Below are 17,642 nucleotides of genomic sequence, written 5' to 3' on the forward strand. Positions count from 1 at the left end.
GAGCCCCGCATCGGGCTCTCTGCTCAGCGGGGAGCCTGCTTCCTCCTCTCTCTCTGCCTGCCTCTCTGCCTACTTGTGGTCTCTGTCTGTCAAATAAATAAATAAAATCTTTTAAAAAAAAAAAAAAAAAAAGAAGCATGGAATTATATGAAGGAATAAAGAGCACAGGATAGTATAAATATACTGATCGAGAATATATTCTGGAATAAAAGCAGAAGCTTTTAGAAATTATTAAATTTCGGGGCACCTGGGTGGATCAGTCGTTTAAGCATCTGACTCTTGATTTCAGCTCAGATCATGATCTCAGGGTGGTAGGATCAAGCCCCATGTCAGGCACCACAATGAGTGTGGTGCCTATTTAAGGTTCTGTCTCTCCCTCTGCTTCTCTCCAACCTTCTCTCCCTCTCTTAATGAAAAAAAGAAAGAAATTATTAAATTTCATTCCTGTCATAGAAAGCCAAATGGGAAAATTGTCCTTCAGAAAAAATCCAACATGGGGAAAAAAAGGGGGGGGGGGATGTTACTAAAGAAGGCTGAGGGGCAATTTTTCAGAAATATATATATATACACTGAAGTATGAATTCAACAAAAATGTATGGAATGGCTAACATGAGCTAGGGACTACTGCTAAGTGCTGGGGATGTAAGCATGAATAAAACAAAACTCCTTGCCCCTCAAAGAATTCATCATAATCCAGTGGACAGCAACAAACTACTTTGTTTTTTTAATCCATATCCACTAAAAACAAAATAAGAGGCCTCTTTATCTAAGATAATACCTCATATACTGTATTTACTTATTTTGTTAGGCTTATACGAATTCTGCTTCATTTCCATATACACACCCACACACGCAGACACAAAATCTGATCCTTATGAATATAAGGAGAGCCAGGTAAGATCTGCAGTCTTTATGATACAATTTTACAAATGAAAAAACAGGTTAGGGAGGTTAAGCAATGATGTTATGAGTCTAAAGCAAAAGAGTATTGTCTTACAAGATGGGGTTCATACTATTCCTGATGTTCCATGATGACTTGGGACAATAGACATTTTTTCTTTTTCCCCAGGTAAGCATACTACTCACAGAAAGAGAATATTAGTGTAAATGCTGATCATTCTTTTTTTTAAAGTAAACTCTACATCTAACATGGGGCTAGAACTCATGACCCCAAGATAAGAATAGCAGGTTCCACCAACTGAGCCAGCCAGGAACCCCAGTGCTAACCTTTAGGAATAGAATTTACTTTTTTTTTTTATTTAAAGATTTTATTTATTGGGGTGCCTGGGTGGCTCAGTGGGTTAAGCCTCTGCCTTCGGCTCAGGTCATGATCTCAGGGTCCTGGGATCGAGTCCCACATTGGGCTTTCTGCTCAGCAAGGAGCCTACTTTCCTCTCTCTCTCTCTCTCCCTCTCTGTCTGCCTCTCTGCCTATTTGTGATCTGTCAAATAAAATCTTTTTATATATATATATAAAAAGATTTTATTTATTTATTAGAGAGAGAGTGAAAGAGAGAGAGCACAAGGAGGAGGAGGAGGAAAGAAGCAGTCTCCCCACTGAGCAGAGAGCCTGATGCAGGGTTCAATCCCAGGACCTGGTATCATGATCTGAGCTGAAGGCAGACACTTAACCAACTGAGCCACCCAGGTGCCACAAGGACAGAATTTACCTTTAAATTCTACATTGAAACTCCAGATAAAAACTAAATTATTTAAGGCTGTAGGCATGCTAATACAATTTCAGTTATTTAAGTAGCTTTACCAAATAATTAATTTCCATTGTGATTTACTATTATTCTAACAGAAATAAACTCTTGGCTAACAAAATAGACAACATGCAAATATCTTTTTCAAAAAACCCATTATTTTCATGTCTTCTTATAATAATACCTTTTTTAAAAAAGATTTTATTTATTTATTTGACAGAGAGATCACAAGTAGGCAGAGAGGCAGGCAGAGAGTCAGGAGGAAGCAGGCTCCCTGCTGAGCAGAGAGCCTGATGCAGGGCTTGATCCCAGGACCCTGAGATCATGACCTGAGCTGAAGGCAGAGGCTTAACCCAATAAACCCAAGTTAACTGAGCCACCCAGGCGCCCCAATAATACCATATTTTGAATTTATTTTTGAAAATAACTTATCTTTTACAAATCTATTGATTTACATTAATTTTAGTTTCAACATTTCACAAGTGATTCATTCTATTTCTTATGAGTTTTTACTCACCAGAACTTCAGATTTTTAATTACTGAGTTCAGTTAGGAAAATTTTATTTATTTAAGATTCCTTGGGGAACCTGGGTGGCTCAGTTCATTAAACGTCTGCCTTCAGCTCAGTTATTATTTAAACAATAGCTGAAATTGATCATAGGGTCCTGGGATCAAGACCTGAGTGGGACTCCTTGCTCAGCAGGAAGCCTGCTCCCCCCTGCTTATGCCCTCTCTCTCACTATCTGTATCAAATAAATAAATAAAATCTTTAAAATTAAAATAAAATTCCTTATTTTATTTGTCAAGTACACATTTTAAGATTTGGTTTTCTTCTTCAGTACATACTATTTTTCTATTAAAAAGGTCTAAGTTAAATCTTCCATGAAATAAAAACACTGGAAGTTATCCTTAAACCCAAGTTAAGTAACAATACATTCCAAATAGAGAATAGCACATCTTTTCTTTTTTTTTTTTCCTAAAGAGAGAGAGAGAGAGGATGGGGCAGGAAGAGGGACAGAGAGAAAATCTTGAGCTCCACAATAAGCATGGAGCTGGATGCAGGGCTCAAACTCACAACCCTGAGATCATGATCTGAGCCAAAATCAAAAGAGAGACACTTAATCAAGTCACCCAGGCACCCTAAGAGCATATTTTTCTAAAAAAAGTTGATTTTTATGTATATTAAATCAAATTATTCTTGTGGCCTGTTTCTGAAAACTCTTTAAAATGTCTTCCAGGGAAAGTAGAAAATTAAGTTTTTCAATCCTCTTATATTTGTACTTACTCTTTAAGGCTATCAGACCGTCTCCTATTTCTTCCCCATGAAGAACTTCTACTTCGAGTTCTCCTTTGGCTGGGGCTTCTTGATCTCCTATGATCACTTGGAGAACAAGGGTGACGTTCTTTTGATTTCATCTGGCCTGGTGCTAGAATATGAAATAATTTATTACCTGAAAACCTCAGTAACAGCTACTAACAGTATTATTTTCCGAAAGAATTTGAAATAAGAAAAATCTGTCATAACTAAAAATCATTCTGCTGAATAAATAAGATCTAATGTTTAGCTGAACTTACTTTTTCGATCACCTTGTGCAAACTGTATTTCAATTTGACGGCCACATACCCATTTTCTATTGAGGTTATAAAGAGCATCTTCAGCATCGCGAACATCTTCAAATATGACTAGCTGTTAAGGATACTTTGAACATCAGATATCAAGTAAAAAATGTTATTTTTAAAGAATTATTTACATGTGACATGAAATTAATAGGAAAAACAACTCCAAGTATTAAACTTACATCTCCAATATATATATGTATATATATATATAGTCAGAATTTCACCTTTATTATGAAAACAAATGCCCGTTTATGATTTAGAAGAATCTATCTAAAAGTAAGAACAGAAACAAACACTTAACTATACTTTTAATGTACACATTAACGTAGTTGTAGTATGCATGTATAATGTAAAACAGGTTATAAGAAAAAAGTAAGTCCAACCCTGGCTAGTATTAAAAAATAAACTGTAAAGGACTCACTCCCTTCTTTCGGGTTTTTCACTGAAAAAGCACACAAAAGTCTTTATTCTGAAATTACAATTACACTTTCACTAAAAGGTATTTTAATTATGATGCTTAGGAGAAATCACTTATTACAAACAAAACTGCACAAACACATGTAACCTAAAACATTATACCCTTAAAAATGATATTTACTTTTGAGCCTACTACTTTAAAATACTGTTATGTTCTTATTACTTGGGATATAATTATAAAAGAAACACAAAAGCAATCTGTGAACATCTGGAATTACATATACTGGTTTGTAATATCCCACTAAAACTTCCTTATCTACATAAATTATATATTAAACCTAACTAAAATGGAAATAAACTGTATAAAATGACTAAATAGCTGTCTTTCAGGAGGTTGTTCACTGTTCAATTTTTTTTTTTTTTTTTAAATAGAAAACAGAAAAAGCTCAAGAAATGCAATACAAAATGAGACTTTGGCAATTACCTCAATGTCACTTGATCTTGAACCTTGACCTTTACTCTTTAAGGCTTGCAAGATGGACTTTATAAGAGACGAAGAACCAACAAAATCAGACTTGGCTTTGACTCTGGAACTTTGAATAAATGTAGGAAAGCCGAAGTCTCAACCTGGTGTTGGCTTTGTCTTTTGCTTGATAAAGACTTCCCCTCTTCCAGGTCTTTATATCTGTGTCCACCCTCCCTCTTTACTCCTTGATGCTTGAACTTTAGGTGCCTTTTTTCTCGCCTGCTCGGTTTATGCTTGGATTCTAGCTAACAGGTTGGTTCAAACTGGGGGGTGCTTGCCAGCTACTGTGGACTGCTTTAGATTTTCTGAGATAAAGAAATAAACACATTTAATTAGGCAATATTAATCTCATACAACATATGCTCCTGAATACACATGCGCATCTGCACACGTATACGGTATATTCACATGCATACAGTAAAACAAAGGATATTGAACATAAGCAAATCCTCTTGGGCGGCGGGTGTAGAAGTCAAGTGGAATGTAAACGTCTACTATAGGGCCATATCGACCAAACTCACGGCGCAAGTCCTCAGGCCTGAAGTGTTTTAGAAATAAGGCAAAGAAATATGAATATCTGGATTAAAATATTTTGCCTACAGAAATCCAGTTGAAATCTTCAAAAGTATATTATCTAAACTAGTATTTTCTAAAATTGTCATAGGAATCACTCAGGGTTTAGAAAGGAAGAAAAAAGAAAACAAATCCTCAGGCCTCATTTTTGGAGGTTCTGATTTAAAAGATCTAGATTAGGGGCTGGAAATCTGTATTTTTATAAGCACTCCGGGTGGCTGTTATGTTTAATCAGATTGGGGAAACAATGACCCAGGAAACTTATTATCCATCTTTGAAAATTATTTCTATTATAACATACTTCAATTGTCAATACAAAGAGGTCTATTAACCCTAATTCAGTAAGGACACATTCATTTACCTCACTATAATTCTATGTTTATGTTAATTTTGTTTTCAGATCACAAGAATTAGATTCTAAAGAAGTTCTAAAATTATTTTTCAGGCTTTAAAGAAAAATGGATGTTTTACTTTTAAACATAAAGCAAAATAACTATGGTATTCTTAAATTTGACAAATGTTTTTAAACCTGCTATATGTCATAGGTAGTAAAGAGGGGACACCAAAGGATTATTTAGCATATTTGTCTTCATGGAGCAACAATCTCACTTAAGAGACAAAATACTTAGCTACTATAGCTGAGAACTGTAGTGCATTTATAATGGAGCCACTGTTCCCCTTAAGACTTGTTAAATTTTTTTTTTTTAAGATTTTATTTATTTGACACAGAGAGAGAGAGATCACAAGTAGGCAGAGAGGCAGGCAGAGAGAGGAGGAAGCAGGCTCCCCACTAAGTAGAGAGCCTGATGCGGGGCTCGATCCCAGGACCCTGCGATCACGACTTGAGCCTAACGCAGAGGCTTTAACCCACTGGGCTACCCAAGCACCCAAGATTTGTTAATTTTTACAACCACCCTATGGTTGTTTACAGATGAGGGCACAGACAGATGAATTCACCTCAGGTTACCAAACCAGCAAATGACAAAACTAGAATCAAACTTCCACAACCTGACACTAGTCTGTGTTAACCACTACACTCTACTGCCTCATGAAGATCTTAGAGGTTCAACACCTCTAAGTTATGAGCACAAAACATGGCTTAGAAAAAGTAAGAGTACTTCAAAACATACTGTACAGAAAGAAGGCTCAAAGATGATTGCAAAACTGCTAACCTGGACAAATGGAAGAAAGATGGTGTCAGTGACAAAAATTAGACAACTGGTAAAGAGAGCTGAAGAGGGAGGAGGGAGGCAAAAGAACTGCTGGATTGGAGATGATGGTAGAACATTCATGACAGTTCTATAGATGGGGCACCTGGCTGGCTCGGGAGGCACAGCATGTGACTCTTGATCTCTGGGTTCCAAGTTCAAACCCTATGTTGGGTAGAGAGATTACTTAAATAATAAAATAAAATAAAATCTTAAAAAAAAAAGAGTCCTGGAAACAACCAAAAATCATGATTATACAAAATAATTTTATTTTCATCTCCAGACTAGAAGTCCGTGATTAAAGCTAGAGATGTGAGAGATGCCTGGGTGGCTCAATCGGTTAAGCATTTGCCTTTGGCTCAGGTCATGATCCCAGAGTCCTGAGATCAAGTCCCACATCAGGCTTCTTGCTCAGCAGGGAGCCTGCTTCTCCATCTGACTGCTGCCCCGCCCCCGCCACCGCTTGAATCCTCTCTGACAATTCATCTTTAAAAAAAATAAAGCTAGAGATGTGAATTCAACTACAATTAAATGTCCACTATATACCAGGGAGTGCAATTGACAAAACGTACTTTATTTTTATTATTTAGTATTTTTATTCATTTAATACTTACTATAAAACATTTAATTGTCTGCATTCTCTGGAACTACTGTCTTTAACGGGTAGTGACAATGTCTTTTTCTTTCATTTAATCATCTAACAAGTACTTTTTGAGCACCTACTATGGGCAAACTCTAGGGATGTGATGGAAAACGATTCCTGCTACCCCTGAACATGGACTAGAGAGTAATGATTCTCAACCATTCCTGAACATTGGAATCATGTGTAAAGGAAATGTTACAGAAACAGGTATTCCAGCCTGATGCGTTAACAACCCTGGACCCAACTCGTGCTTTCCAAAGTGGGCCCCGGTTAGGTTTAATTTTTTTAAGGGTTTCACAGGCAATTCTGAGAATCAGTGTTTAGGATCACTTTTAAAATGGGTATCTTTGGGGCACCTGGGTGGCTCAGTGGATTAAGTCTCTGCCTTCAGCTTGGGTCATGGTCTCAGGGTCCTGGGATGGAGCCCCACATCGGGCTCTCTGCTTGGCGAGGAGCCTGCTTCCCCCACCCCCTCTGCCTACTTGTGATCTCTCCCTCTCTCTGTCAAATAAATAAATTAAATCTTTAAAAAAGAAAAAAAAAATGGGTGTCTTCACCAGTGTACTAGTTGTTTGGCACAAAGTAGGCACTCAAAATACTGAGTCACCATTTGATATTACTGCTACCTACTTAACAGTCAAGGAGACTGAGAATGAAAGAAATTACTTTGCACATTAGTACAAAGAGCCAACAGCAAAGCTAGAATACAAATGAGTATTTTCTGAGACAATCAATCCCATCAACCAAATGTGAGTGGCTGATAGGAAAAGGATCCTAGATAGTATAAAAGGAGGTTGGAGTAATGTGTGTCGTGGAGGCTTGGAATCCCAGAAACCAAGGGTGACAGGAGTCTGAAGAAGTCAAACTTCTCAGAAGAGCTGGCTCCCATTCACTTCTATACCTGTTAGCTATTGTTTTGTTCTAATTTTTGTATTTTCGGTGTCATCAATTTTGACATTCAGAAAATAGAGCATAAAACAAACACCTATGTATCCACCAACAGCATTTACACTTGTCATCATTTTCAGGAATTGTTTTTTGGAAATGAGATGTTTACATTTATATTCTTCTACCTGAGAAACAATCATCAGTACTCATCATTCCTCTGCATAACTTTGTATTTTTTTTAAAGATTTTATTATTTATTTGACAGAGAGATCACAAATAGGCAGAGAGGCAGGCAGAGAGAGAGAGGAGGAAGCAGGCTCCCTGCTGAGCAGAGAGCCCAATGCGGGACTCGATCCCAGGACCCTGAGATCATGACCTGAGCCGAAGGCAGCAGCTTAACCCACTGTGCCACCCAGGTGCCCCAGCTTTGTATTTTTTTTTTTTTAAGATTTTACTTTTTAAGTAATGTGGATTATGGAGCTTGAACTCACAACCCTAAGATCAAGAGTCACAGGCTCTACTGACTGAGCTAGCCAGGCACCCCTCCATAACTCTGTTATTACTGTAAGTGAATATATGCATAATTAAGTGTTCTTATATATATCAAATTTTATATAAATAGTACCAGACAATTTGAATAATTTTGCTCCTTGCCTTCTCCTCGCTTTAGATTTCTCTATGTAGTTCTGGTTCACTCAATTTAACTTTGTATTGGTATTATCATTAAACCACAATTTACTAATCCATCTTTCTGTGGATAAACATTGAAGATGCTGCCTTTTTTAAAAATTGCAAACTGTGCTGCAGCATACATTATCATACATGTGCTCCGGGGAGCTCTAGGAGATCCCTGGGATGTATCACTCTGCGGTTGGTGAGTTGGAGAGTACGCTTATCTTCAGCTTCACTATACATTCTCCAAAGTGACCAGATCAATTTATACTCAACATTTGCCTAAGAATTTCTACTGCTCCACTTCCTCATTAACATTTTAAATTCTTGTCATCTGATGGATTGTCGATGTTTTAATTTTAATTTACCTAATAACCAGTTAGATATAACATCTTTTTATGTGTATAGACCAATAATTTCCTGTTAATACCTACCAGCAGAATTTCTGGGTTAAAGAGGATGTGTATATATGTAATTTTTTTGAAACTGCCAAACAGTTCTGCAAAGTGGTTGTACCACTTTATACTCCCACCAACAATATATGGGTTTCAGTTGTGCCAATCTTTGTGAGCACTTGGTTTGTCAGGTTTGGGTTTTTTTTGTTTGTTTGTTTGTTTTTTAATTTTAGCCATTCAGGTGGGTATTAAGTGGAATTTCACTGTGGTTTTAATTTGCACTTCCCAAAGTACAAATGATGTTGAGCACTTTTTCATGTGCTACTTTTCCTTGTGAAGTGTCTGTTAGGAGTTTTTTGCCCTTTTTTTTAAAAAAAAAAAGATTTTATTTATTTATTTCATGGGGCAGGGAGCATAAGAAAGGGAAGCAGCCGAGACAAAGGGAGAAGTGATCTTTTTCTAGATTCCTTTGTATATCACTATATTTTAGAATTATCTTGTCAATTTGTTTTTTTATGTTTTGTTCTTTCAAAGTTTATTTTTTTTAGTAATCTATATACCCAATGTGTGACTCGAACTTGGGGTCCCAAGATCAAGAGTTGCACACTCTTCTGAGCCAGCCAGGCAACCCCAGTTTCTATTTTTTAAACAGCCTTTAATCAAGAATGCCTTGAATCTATAATATAATCAATTTGGGAGGAAACTGGTAACTTAGTATTTTGTCTTCCATTCTACGAACATGGTATATCTATCAATTTGTTTTCATTAATTTCTCTTGGCACTGTATTGTGGTTTTAAACGCAAAGTTTTTTATTATGTATTTTTTGTTGTTGTTCTTAAACTTATTCCCAAGTCTGTTTTTTTTGATACTAAGGCAAATGAAACTTTTAAAAATTTTATTTTCAATTGTTTGCTGCTAATATATAGAATAGATTTTTCATAAGTTCATCTTGTACCTTAAACTTAATAAAACTCATTATTTACTATATTTTATGAAAACACGTTGCCTAAGAAGAGGGCAAATTTTGTTTCTAGCTTTATAACTTTTAAGTCTTTTATTTATTTTTCTTGCCTTGTCACACTGGTTAGGACCTCCAACAAAATGATGAACTGAGGTTGTATGAGTGGGCATCATTGGCTTATTATTATTATTTTTTAAAATTTATTTACTTGACAGAGAGAGAGAGATCACAAGCAAGCAGAGAGGCAGGCAGAGAGAGAGGGGGAAGCAGGCTCCCCGCTGAACAGAGAGCCCGATGTGGGGCTCTATCCCAGGACCCTGAGATCATGACCTGAGCTGAAGGCAAAGGCTTAACCCACTGAGCCACCCAGGCACCCTAGCTTATTTTAAGATTTATTTTAGAGAGAAAAAGAGAGTGAAGGTGGGGGTGGAGAGGCGGCAGTGGGAGAGAATCTCAATCAACTTCACATGGAGCTCAGAGCCCAACCTGGGGGTTGGCTCTGATTGAGCTGAAATCTCATGATTGAGCTGAAATCACGAGTTGGACGCTAAGAGTTGGACGCTTAACCGACTAAGCCACCTAGGCACCCCTGGCTTGTTCTGATCTTAGGGGGAAAGCATTCAGTTCATACCATTAAGTACCTTGTTAACTACAGGCTTTTCATATATGCCATTTATTGGGTACGGGAAGTTCCCTTCTATTTTTAATTTGCTGACACTTTTTTTCACGAATCTTTTTTTTTTTAAGATTTTATTTATTTGACAGAGAGAGAGATCACAAGTAGGCAGAGAGGCAGGCAGAGAGAGAGGAGGAAGCAGGCTTCCCACTGAGCAGAAAGCCCAATGCGAGGCTCGATCCCAGGACCCTGAGATCATGACCTGAGCCAAAGGCAGAGGCTTAACCCACTGAGCCACCCAGGCACCCCTTTTCTCATCAATCTTGCTGAATTCTGTTTAATGCTTTTTCTACACCACCATCAAAATCAATATAGCCTTATATACACCATAAACAAAAAATGCTACTATGTCCAAAAGAGGGTACCTGATAGTGGTTCCCCAACCTGACATGATATTATGCATCAAAATGGGAATGTTATATTTGGGATTTGGACATTACTTTGTTCCATTCAAAAACTATATCCGAAAATTTTTAAAAATTGCTCTTCTACATGGTAAAAGAACAAAGATATTAAGTTTTCTTCCTGATCCAGATCTTGCTTCACCAGTGAGAAGAAAAAAAATACAAATTATAACATCATAAAAAAAATATATATATATATATATATTTAAAGATTTTATTTATTTATTTGACAGATCACAAGTAGGCAGAGAGGCAGGTAGAGAGAGAGAGGGGGAAGCAGGCTCCCTGCCGAGCAGAGAGCCCGATGTGGGGCTCGATCTCAGGACCCTGGGATCCTGACCCGAGCCGACGGCAGCGGCTTTAACCCACTGAGCCACCCAGGCGCCCCCATAAAAATATATTTTTTAAAGATTGTATTTATTTTTTAACGTAATCTCTACAACCAACCCTGGGCTCAAACCTACAACCCGAGATCAAGAGTTACACATTCCACTGACTGAACCAGCCATATGTCCCTTTAAAAATTTTTAAATCCTTCTTTGGTTCTTGCACTCAATTTCATTCCTAACAAATTTTATGCTAAAGCCATAGTATCTTTTAATGTCTTGTGCTTTATGGCATATATTATAATAGCTACTACAAAAAACATTTTTTTTTTTTTTTTTAAAGATTTTATTTATTTATTTGACAGAGAGAAATCACAAGTAGATGGAGAGGCAGGCAGAGAGAGAGAGGGAAGCAGGCTCCCGGCCGATCAGAGAGCCCGATGCGGGACTCGATCCCAGGACTCTGAGATCATGACCTGAGCCGAAGGCAGCGGCTTAACCCACTGAGCCACCCAGGCGCCCCTACTACAAAAAACATTTTAAATAAAATTTGGCTTTGTTATAAAACTAATAGAATTTGAAAAGAGGAAAAAGAAAACCACTCAAATGGATTTCTTTCCAGGCTAATTTTCTATACTTTTTCCTTTTTTCATTTATTAATATAATTGAAATCACATCACATAGGTAATTTTATGCCATTTGTTTTAACATTTATCCCAACGGCTTTCTTTATAAGCATACTAAATATTAAAGCTATTTTAAAATGTGTATAGTTGCCATACTGCTAGTTAACTTATACTGCATGCCACCTCACACAAAAAAGCTGTTATTTTTAAAGATTTTATTTATTTATTTGACAAAGAGTGCACGTGCATGTGCAGGCAGAAGAGAGCACAAGCAGGGCTAGCTGAAAGCAGAGGGACAAAGAGGCTCCCGCTGAGCAGGGAGCCCAACTTTGGGACTTGATCCTAGGACCCCAGATCATGACCTGAGCTGAAGGCAGACATTTAACCAACTAAGCCACCCAGGTGTCCCCCAAAAAGCTTTTGATATAAGTTACATGTAATGATTCTACCTTCACAAAAGTACTCAGTAGCTGTGCAATTTTATGTAAGATACTTAATTTCTAGGGGCATCTGGGTGGCTCAATTCAGTTAAGCGGCTGCCTTCAGTTCAGGTCATGATGCCAGGGATGTGAGAAGAGGTCCTAAATTGGGCCCCCCACTCAGCACGGAGAGTGCTTCTCCCTTACCTCCCAGCTCACGCTCTAGCTCTATTGCTATCTCTCAAAAAAAAAAAAAAAAAAAAAAAAAGAATTTCTCTAAGCCTGTTTCTAATCTGTAAAATGGGATTAATAAAGAATATACATTATAGGGTTACTGTGAAAATTTAGTAAGATAATATATGCAAAGTGTTTTAGTACAGTCCTTAGCACATGATGAATACTCAACAAATGTTAGCGATTACTATTCCATTAATATAAACCTCCTAGATGATTGCCCCCAGTGGCAGTGCTAAAAAGTGGTGAAAAAATTGTAAAAGGAAATCAACAGATTTCAGTTTTCAATCTTGATTATTCATGGTGGATTATTTAGATCAGAGATCATGTGTCACCTACTGATGTGTTTTATTTAGCCAGCACAACCTTTAAAAAATTTTCAAGGTATGCTGATGAAACACAAAACTAATATTTTACAGATTTTATATCTACAAAAATGGGAATTTTATGATACAACTTAATGCCACCATTTTGAAACAGAGTTTACACACACAGTTTTCTGACTTCTTCAGAAAATTAGGATGATATGGCAGTATGTCCAAATGTCTACATAGTAGTTATTAGCTGGAGCTAGTAGTACCAGATGCTGTCCCCTTTAGACAGCACCTGTTTCTTTCTATTTGCTACAGTCCACACCATTCTATTTTATTTTATAAGCTGACAACTTCACTCATGCATATTACCCTGGCTGGCTGGCCATTAGAATAGGAAACCTCTTTTTTTTTTTTTTTTGTAGACACACTGGAGAGGCTTGATGCTTATTTAGCATTCAAGTGGTCTGTTCAACTGTGGGGATTTTTTTTTTTTTTTTACCCTGCTCAAATTATACATTTTGCTTGTTTTCTATGTAATGTATTGATGAACAGATTGAGAAGAGAAATATAAACACAGGCATCTTTTAGATGTTAATTAAGGTATATTAACTCAATCTATAGCTGTGATGTACATAATAGTAGGGATCAAATAAAAAAATATTTAACATTTACTCCTCTCAGGTAAAACTATGATTACTCCATACAGCTCTGGAGTCAAAGGCTCCAATGTATTTGGAGCCATGAAGCCCCAGGTAAATCATTAAAAGTCTGAGCTTCAGCTTTTCCTTATGTACAATAAAGCTAATACTGCACACCTAAAAAGGTTGAGCGGGCAGTAAATGAAGTAAACCCAGTGAAATGGAAACGTCTCTTAATGCCCCTATCCCACTCTCCGTCATTCCCTCTGGCGTCTATTAAGGGAGAAAGTGCTTTATAAAGCAGTCATTCCTTTAATATTTGTTTAAGCACTATGTAGACAAATTCTCAAGGCGGGGAGGAGAATGTGTGGACTGAGAGCATCACGCTGGACCAGGGAAGTCTATCCAAACCGGTATCATGGATGTTTATACTGCACTCTGAACTTTACAGGAAAACATTTAAATCTCATTCACTGGAGCCATCCTTTGTATTGTGTAACAAATAAAATTTCACCGCATCCCCTGTAATTATACCAGACTGAGGGAACCGAAATTGTAAGGCCCAAGGTACGCATTATTTTATACCCTCCGACCATCCCCAATTCTTCATCTAGGACGCAGGACGCGCAGTTTTACCGGGGCACGACGACAAAGGGGCCAAGCGAAAACACTACCGGCCAGGGGCAGGGAGGGACCTTGGCTACCCGGAGAGCAGCAGCCTGCGCGCCGCCGCTGCTCGAGCAGGCGATGGGCACCGATGCCCCGGGCGCCGGGCCCTGCCGCGGGAGAGCGCTGCGCCCGCGCGGAACGCGGGCCGGGAGGGCGGAGGAGCCAGTCCCGCCCCCGCTCCGAGTAGCCCGAGGGCTCGCACCGCCCCCGGGAAGGGCGCCTCCGCGGAAGGCACCGGCCGGGGCGGCGGGGAGGCGCCGGGCCGCGACCCGGCTGCGGGACGCGGCCGTTACCCCCGCCCCTCCCCCGCGTGCCAACCTGCGGCGGCCGCCGCCGCTCACCTGGTGGCGTCCGCGACGTTCCTGACGAACAGGGAGGTGTTGGGGGGCCTCGTGTAGCGCGACATGACGGCTTCCTCCGTTGCCTCCGGGCCTGCCCGCGGCCACCGGGCTCGCTCCTTTTCTCGCTGCCGCCACAGCAGTTCAGCCGGCCCCCTGCGCGACCCCCTCCCCTCGGCCTCGGCCCCGCGAGCGCGCAGCCGCAGAGGCGGGAGCGGGGGCGGGGGCGGGGGTGGAGGGGCGCTGCGCGGCGCGAGCCCGTCCGGCGGACCGCGTGGGGGCGGGGCCCCAGCAGAGGGGATCCGGGGAAGGCGCGGCGCGGGGTCCGGAAGATCAAGGGGATGGGGGGGCGGTGCCGGGGCCCGCAGGGATGAGGGGAGGGGGCTGTGGGAGTCCCGGGGTCCGAAGAGATACGGGGAGAGGAAGGAGCGGCGTCCCGCAGACCAAGGGGATCTGAGAAGAAGGGGGCGGCGCAAAAGAGGATCGGGGACGGGCGGTGCGGAGGGTCCGGTGTTCCGAGGAGGTCTAGGGATGGGGCGGTGCCGGGGTGCGCAGGGATCCGGGGAGGCGGCGGACTTGGAGGCTGGAGTCCGAGGGATCGAGGGAGGGAGCGGCTGGGGTCCGAGTGTGCAGGACCGTGGAGGATAGACGGGTCCTAGGAGCTGAAGCTTAGCTGGGAGTTAGAGGATCCTGAGAGAGGGTGTCGAGAGTCTTCGGAGTGGGTGGGGATGAAGACAGTTCAACTGCTGCACAGCCACTGGGGCCTTCATCCCTGCACCCTCAGCCCAAGGCCTTGGCGATTGTTCCTACTCCTGTCCCTTTAGACTTGAGTCTTATTAGGTTTTCAAATTCAAAACCTAATAGGTTTTCAAATTCAAATTCAAATTGTGAGGATTCGGGTTTTGTTTGTGCTTTGATTCTTCATCCATTATTCCCTTAAGGTGTAGTATTCTGCTGTGGGTACATTCATTTAGGTGTTTATTGAGTGCCTACTGTGCACCGGGAACTGGGCTAGGTGTGGGATAGGGCAATGAGCTTACATTGTAGAGAGAGGGTCCAACAATAAACGAATGAGCGATTGAGTATCGGATGTAAAAGAAAGCAATGAAAATGAAGCGGCAATTGAGCAAATTTAAAGTATCCTCTTTTCCTTGCTCCAAAATGTAGCCCAGCCCTTTCTAGTTATCCTCCTTCTTAAGGTTTGCTCTTAGAGTTGGCACAGCCTATTACCCAGAAACGTAACCAGGTAACTTATAATTATTGATAGCACCCCCTTTTTAGTCTCAGAAGTGGTTGATATGGGTAGATAAGTTGGGGGTCATCCTACACCGCTCACAGTTATCTTTAAGGTGTGAGAGCTTCCCAAGTTCTAGAAAGACTTCTGGAACACTGGCCATTTGTTCAAAAAGGAATTGCTTTGGCACAGCAGGCACAGGGCTAGACAGGGAATATATAACGGTAGGAAGTGAGCAGGGTCCCTAGTGTCATGGAGCTTACAGTTTGGTAGTGGGGCAGAATCTAATAATAACATTAATAAATGCATAAACTATGGTATGCTGCTGAAAGGGAACCTTACAGTGGTTGGTAAGTAGGGCTAGAGGGTCACTGAACTTCTCCCTGAAGTTTTGGGAAGGTGTTTGAAGAATGAAGAAGAGCAATCCATGCCCTGGAACAGCGTGTGAAAAGACTCTGAGGCAAGAGGGACTGAAAGGAGGCAAGCAGGAGTAAAAAGCTGAAGAGCAGGGAAGTGAGGCTGGAGAGCAGGCTGGGTATCCAGTAGGGAAATTTGGAATGCTGAGTGTACTGGTTTGCTAGGGCTGGCATAACAAATTACCTCTAATTCAGTGGTTTAAAACGAGAAAAATTTACGGGGTGCCTGGCTGGCTGGATCAGTGGAGCATGAGACCCTTGATCATTTTGAGTTTGAGTCCCACGTTGGATATAGAGATTACTTTAAATCTTAAAAAAAAAAAAAAAAAAAAAATTCTCTCACAGTTCTGGAGGTCAGAAGTCTGAAATCAGGACCACACTGTCTCTGAAGGTTCTAGGGGAGAATCCTTCCTTGCTTCTTTCAGTCCCTGCTGTTTCCAGACATTCCTTGGCTTCAGGGTGCGTATCTCTGGTCTCTGCCTCCATCTTCATAGGACCCTCCCTTCTTCTGTCTTATAAGATAACTTGTCATTGGATTTAGGGCCCACCCAGATAGTCCAGGCTGATCTCATGTTAAGGTTCTTAATTGTAAGTAGGGGTGCCTGGGCAGCTCAACTGGTTAAACAGCTGCCTGGGTTAAGGTCTTGATCCCAGGGTCCTGGGATGGAGTCCCATGTCGGGTTCTCTGCTCAGGGGGGAGCCTGCTGCTCCCTCTGCCTGTTGCTTCCCTTGCTTGTGCTTTCTCTCTCTCTCTCAAATAAAGAAATATTACAAATCAAAACAAAAAAGATTCTTAATTGTAGCTGCAATGACCCTTTTTCCAAATGAGGTCATATTTGGGGTTAGGGGTTGGACATACCTTTTCTGGGGCCACCATTCAACCCACTATACTGACGTTGTGGAGAAAAGAGACTTGACTTGGTGGGAAATTAGTTATTAATAAACCTATTCCTTGACCTATTAAGTAGGGTAAGAACTCCATGTAAACTATGAATTTGGGGCACCTGGATGGCTCAGTTGGTTAAGCATCTGCCTTCAGCTCAGGTCATGATCCCAGGGTCCTAGGATAACACAGGGCTCCCTGTTCAGTGGGGAGCCTGCTTCTCCCTCTCCCTCTGCCTGTTGCCCCCCCCCCCTGCTTGTGCGCTCGCTCGCTCTCTGTCAGAAAAATAAAATTTTAAAAAAGTCTTTAGGGCGCCTGGGTGGCTCAGTGGGTTGGGTCGCTTCCTTGGGCTCAGGTCATGATCCCAGGGTCCTAGAATCAAGCCCCACATCGGGCTCTCTGCTCATCGGGGAGCCTGCTTCCCTCTCTCTCTCTCTGCCTGCCTCTCCATCTACTTGTGATTTCTCTCTGTCAAATAAATAAATAAAATCTTTAAAAAAATCTTTAAACTATGAACTTACTTAGTTAAAAATATATGTATTTGTATGTCCATATATAAATGGGATTGTTTTCTAGGTGGAGACATTATACTCTGATTTTTACTTTCTTCTTACGTTTGGTCATGTCAGATTATTTTTGAAATCCATTTTTTAATTGGAAAAATCCTACAACGCTCTTTATAGTTCGAGGAAAAGCTTTTGTCGAATTATATGAAAAGACTTACATTGCATGAAAAGTGGGTTTTTTCCTGTTCCTATTGATGGAGGTTTCTGAGGAAAGGGTTTTAAACTATGAAAGAAGGTTCATTTAGACTCTTGAACTTTAAAAATAGCTGGAATTGGGGGCACCTGGGTGG

The 17,642-nt window shown here is 40.5% G+C and overlaps 1 protein-coding gene across 2 annotated transcripts in view; it reads right to left on the reverse strand.

The window, feature by feature from the left end:
* Positions 1 to 14,984, reverse strand: part of SRSF12 (serine and arginine rich splicing factor 12) — a 20,347-nt gene extending 5,363 nt beyond the window's left edge. Inside the window, exons 1-4 of one of the 2 annotated variants that reach the window (XM_059401046.1) lie at positions 14,257 to 14,984; positions 4,227 to 4,573; positions 3,281 to 3,404; positions 2,991 to 3,132 (exon numbers count right to left, since the gene is read on the reverse strand). In XM_059401046.1, the coding sequence (XP_059257029.1) occupies positions 2,991 to 3,121 (131 nt within the window). In that variant the 5' untranslated portion in view covers positions 3,122 to 3,132; positions 3,281 to 3,404; positions 4,227 to 4,573; positions 14,257 to 14,984. Of the gene's footprint in view, positions 1 to 2,990; positions 3,133 to 3,280; positions 3,405 to 4,226; positions 4,574 to 4,699; positions 4,807 to 14,256 lie in introns of both variants that reach the window. The other variant, XM_059401045.1, reaches the window with a different exon arrangement.
* Positions 14,985 to 17,642: the final 2,658 nt, after the last annotated feature.

This window comes from Mustela nigripes, chromosome 5, assembly GCF_022355385.1.
Source record: "Mustela nigripes isolate SB6536 chromosome 5, MUSNIG.SB6536, whole genome shotgun sequence".
Classification (NCBI taxonomy): Eukaryota; Metazoa; Chordata; class Mammalia; order Carnivora; family Mustelidae; genus Mustela; species Mustela nigripes.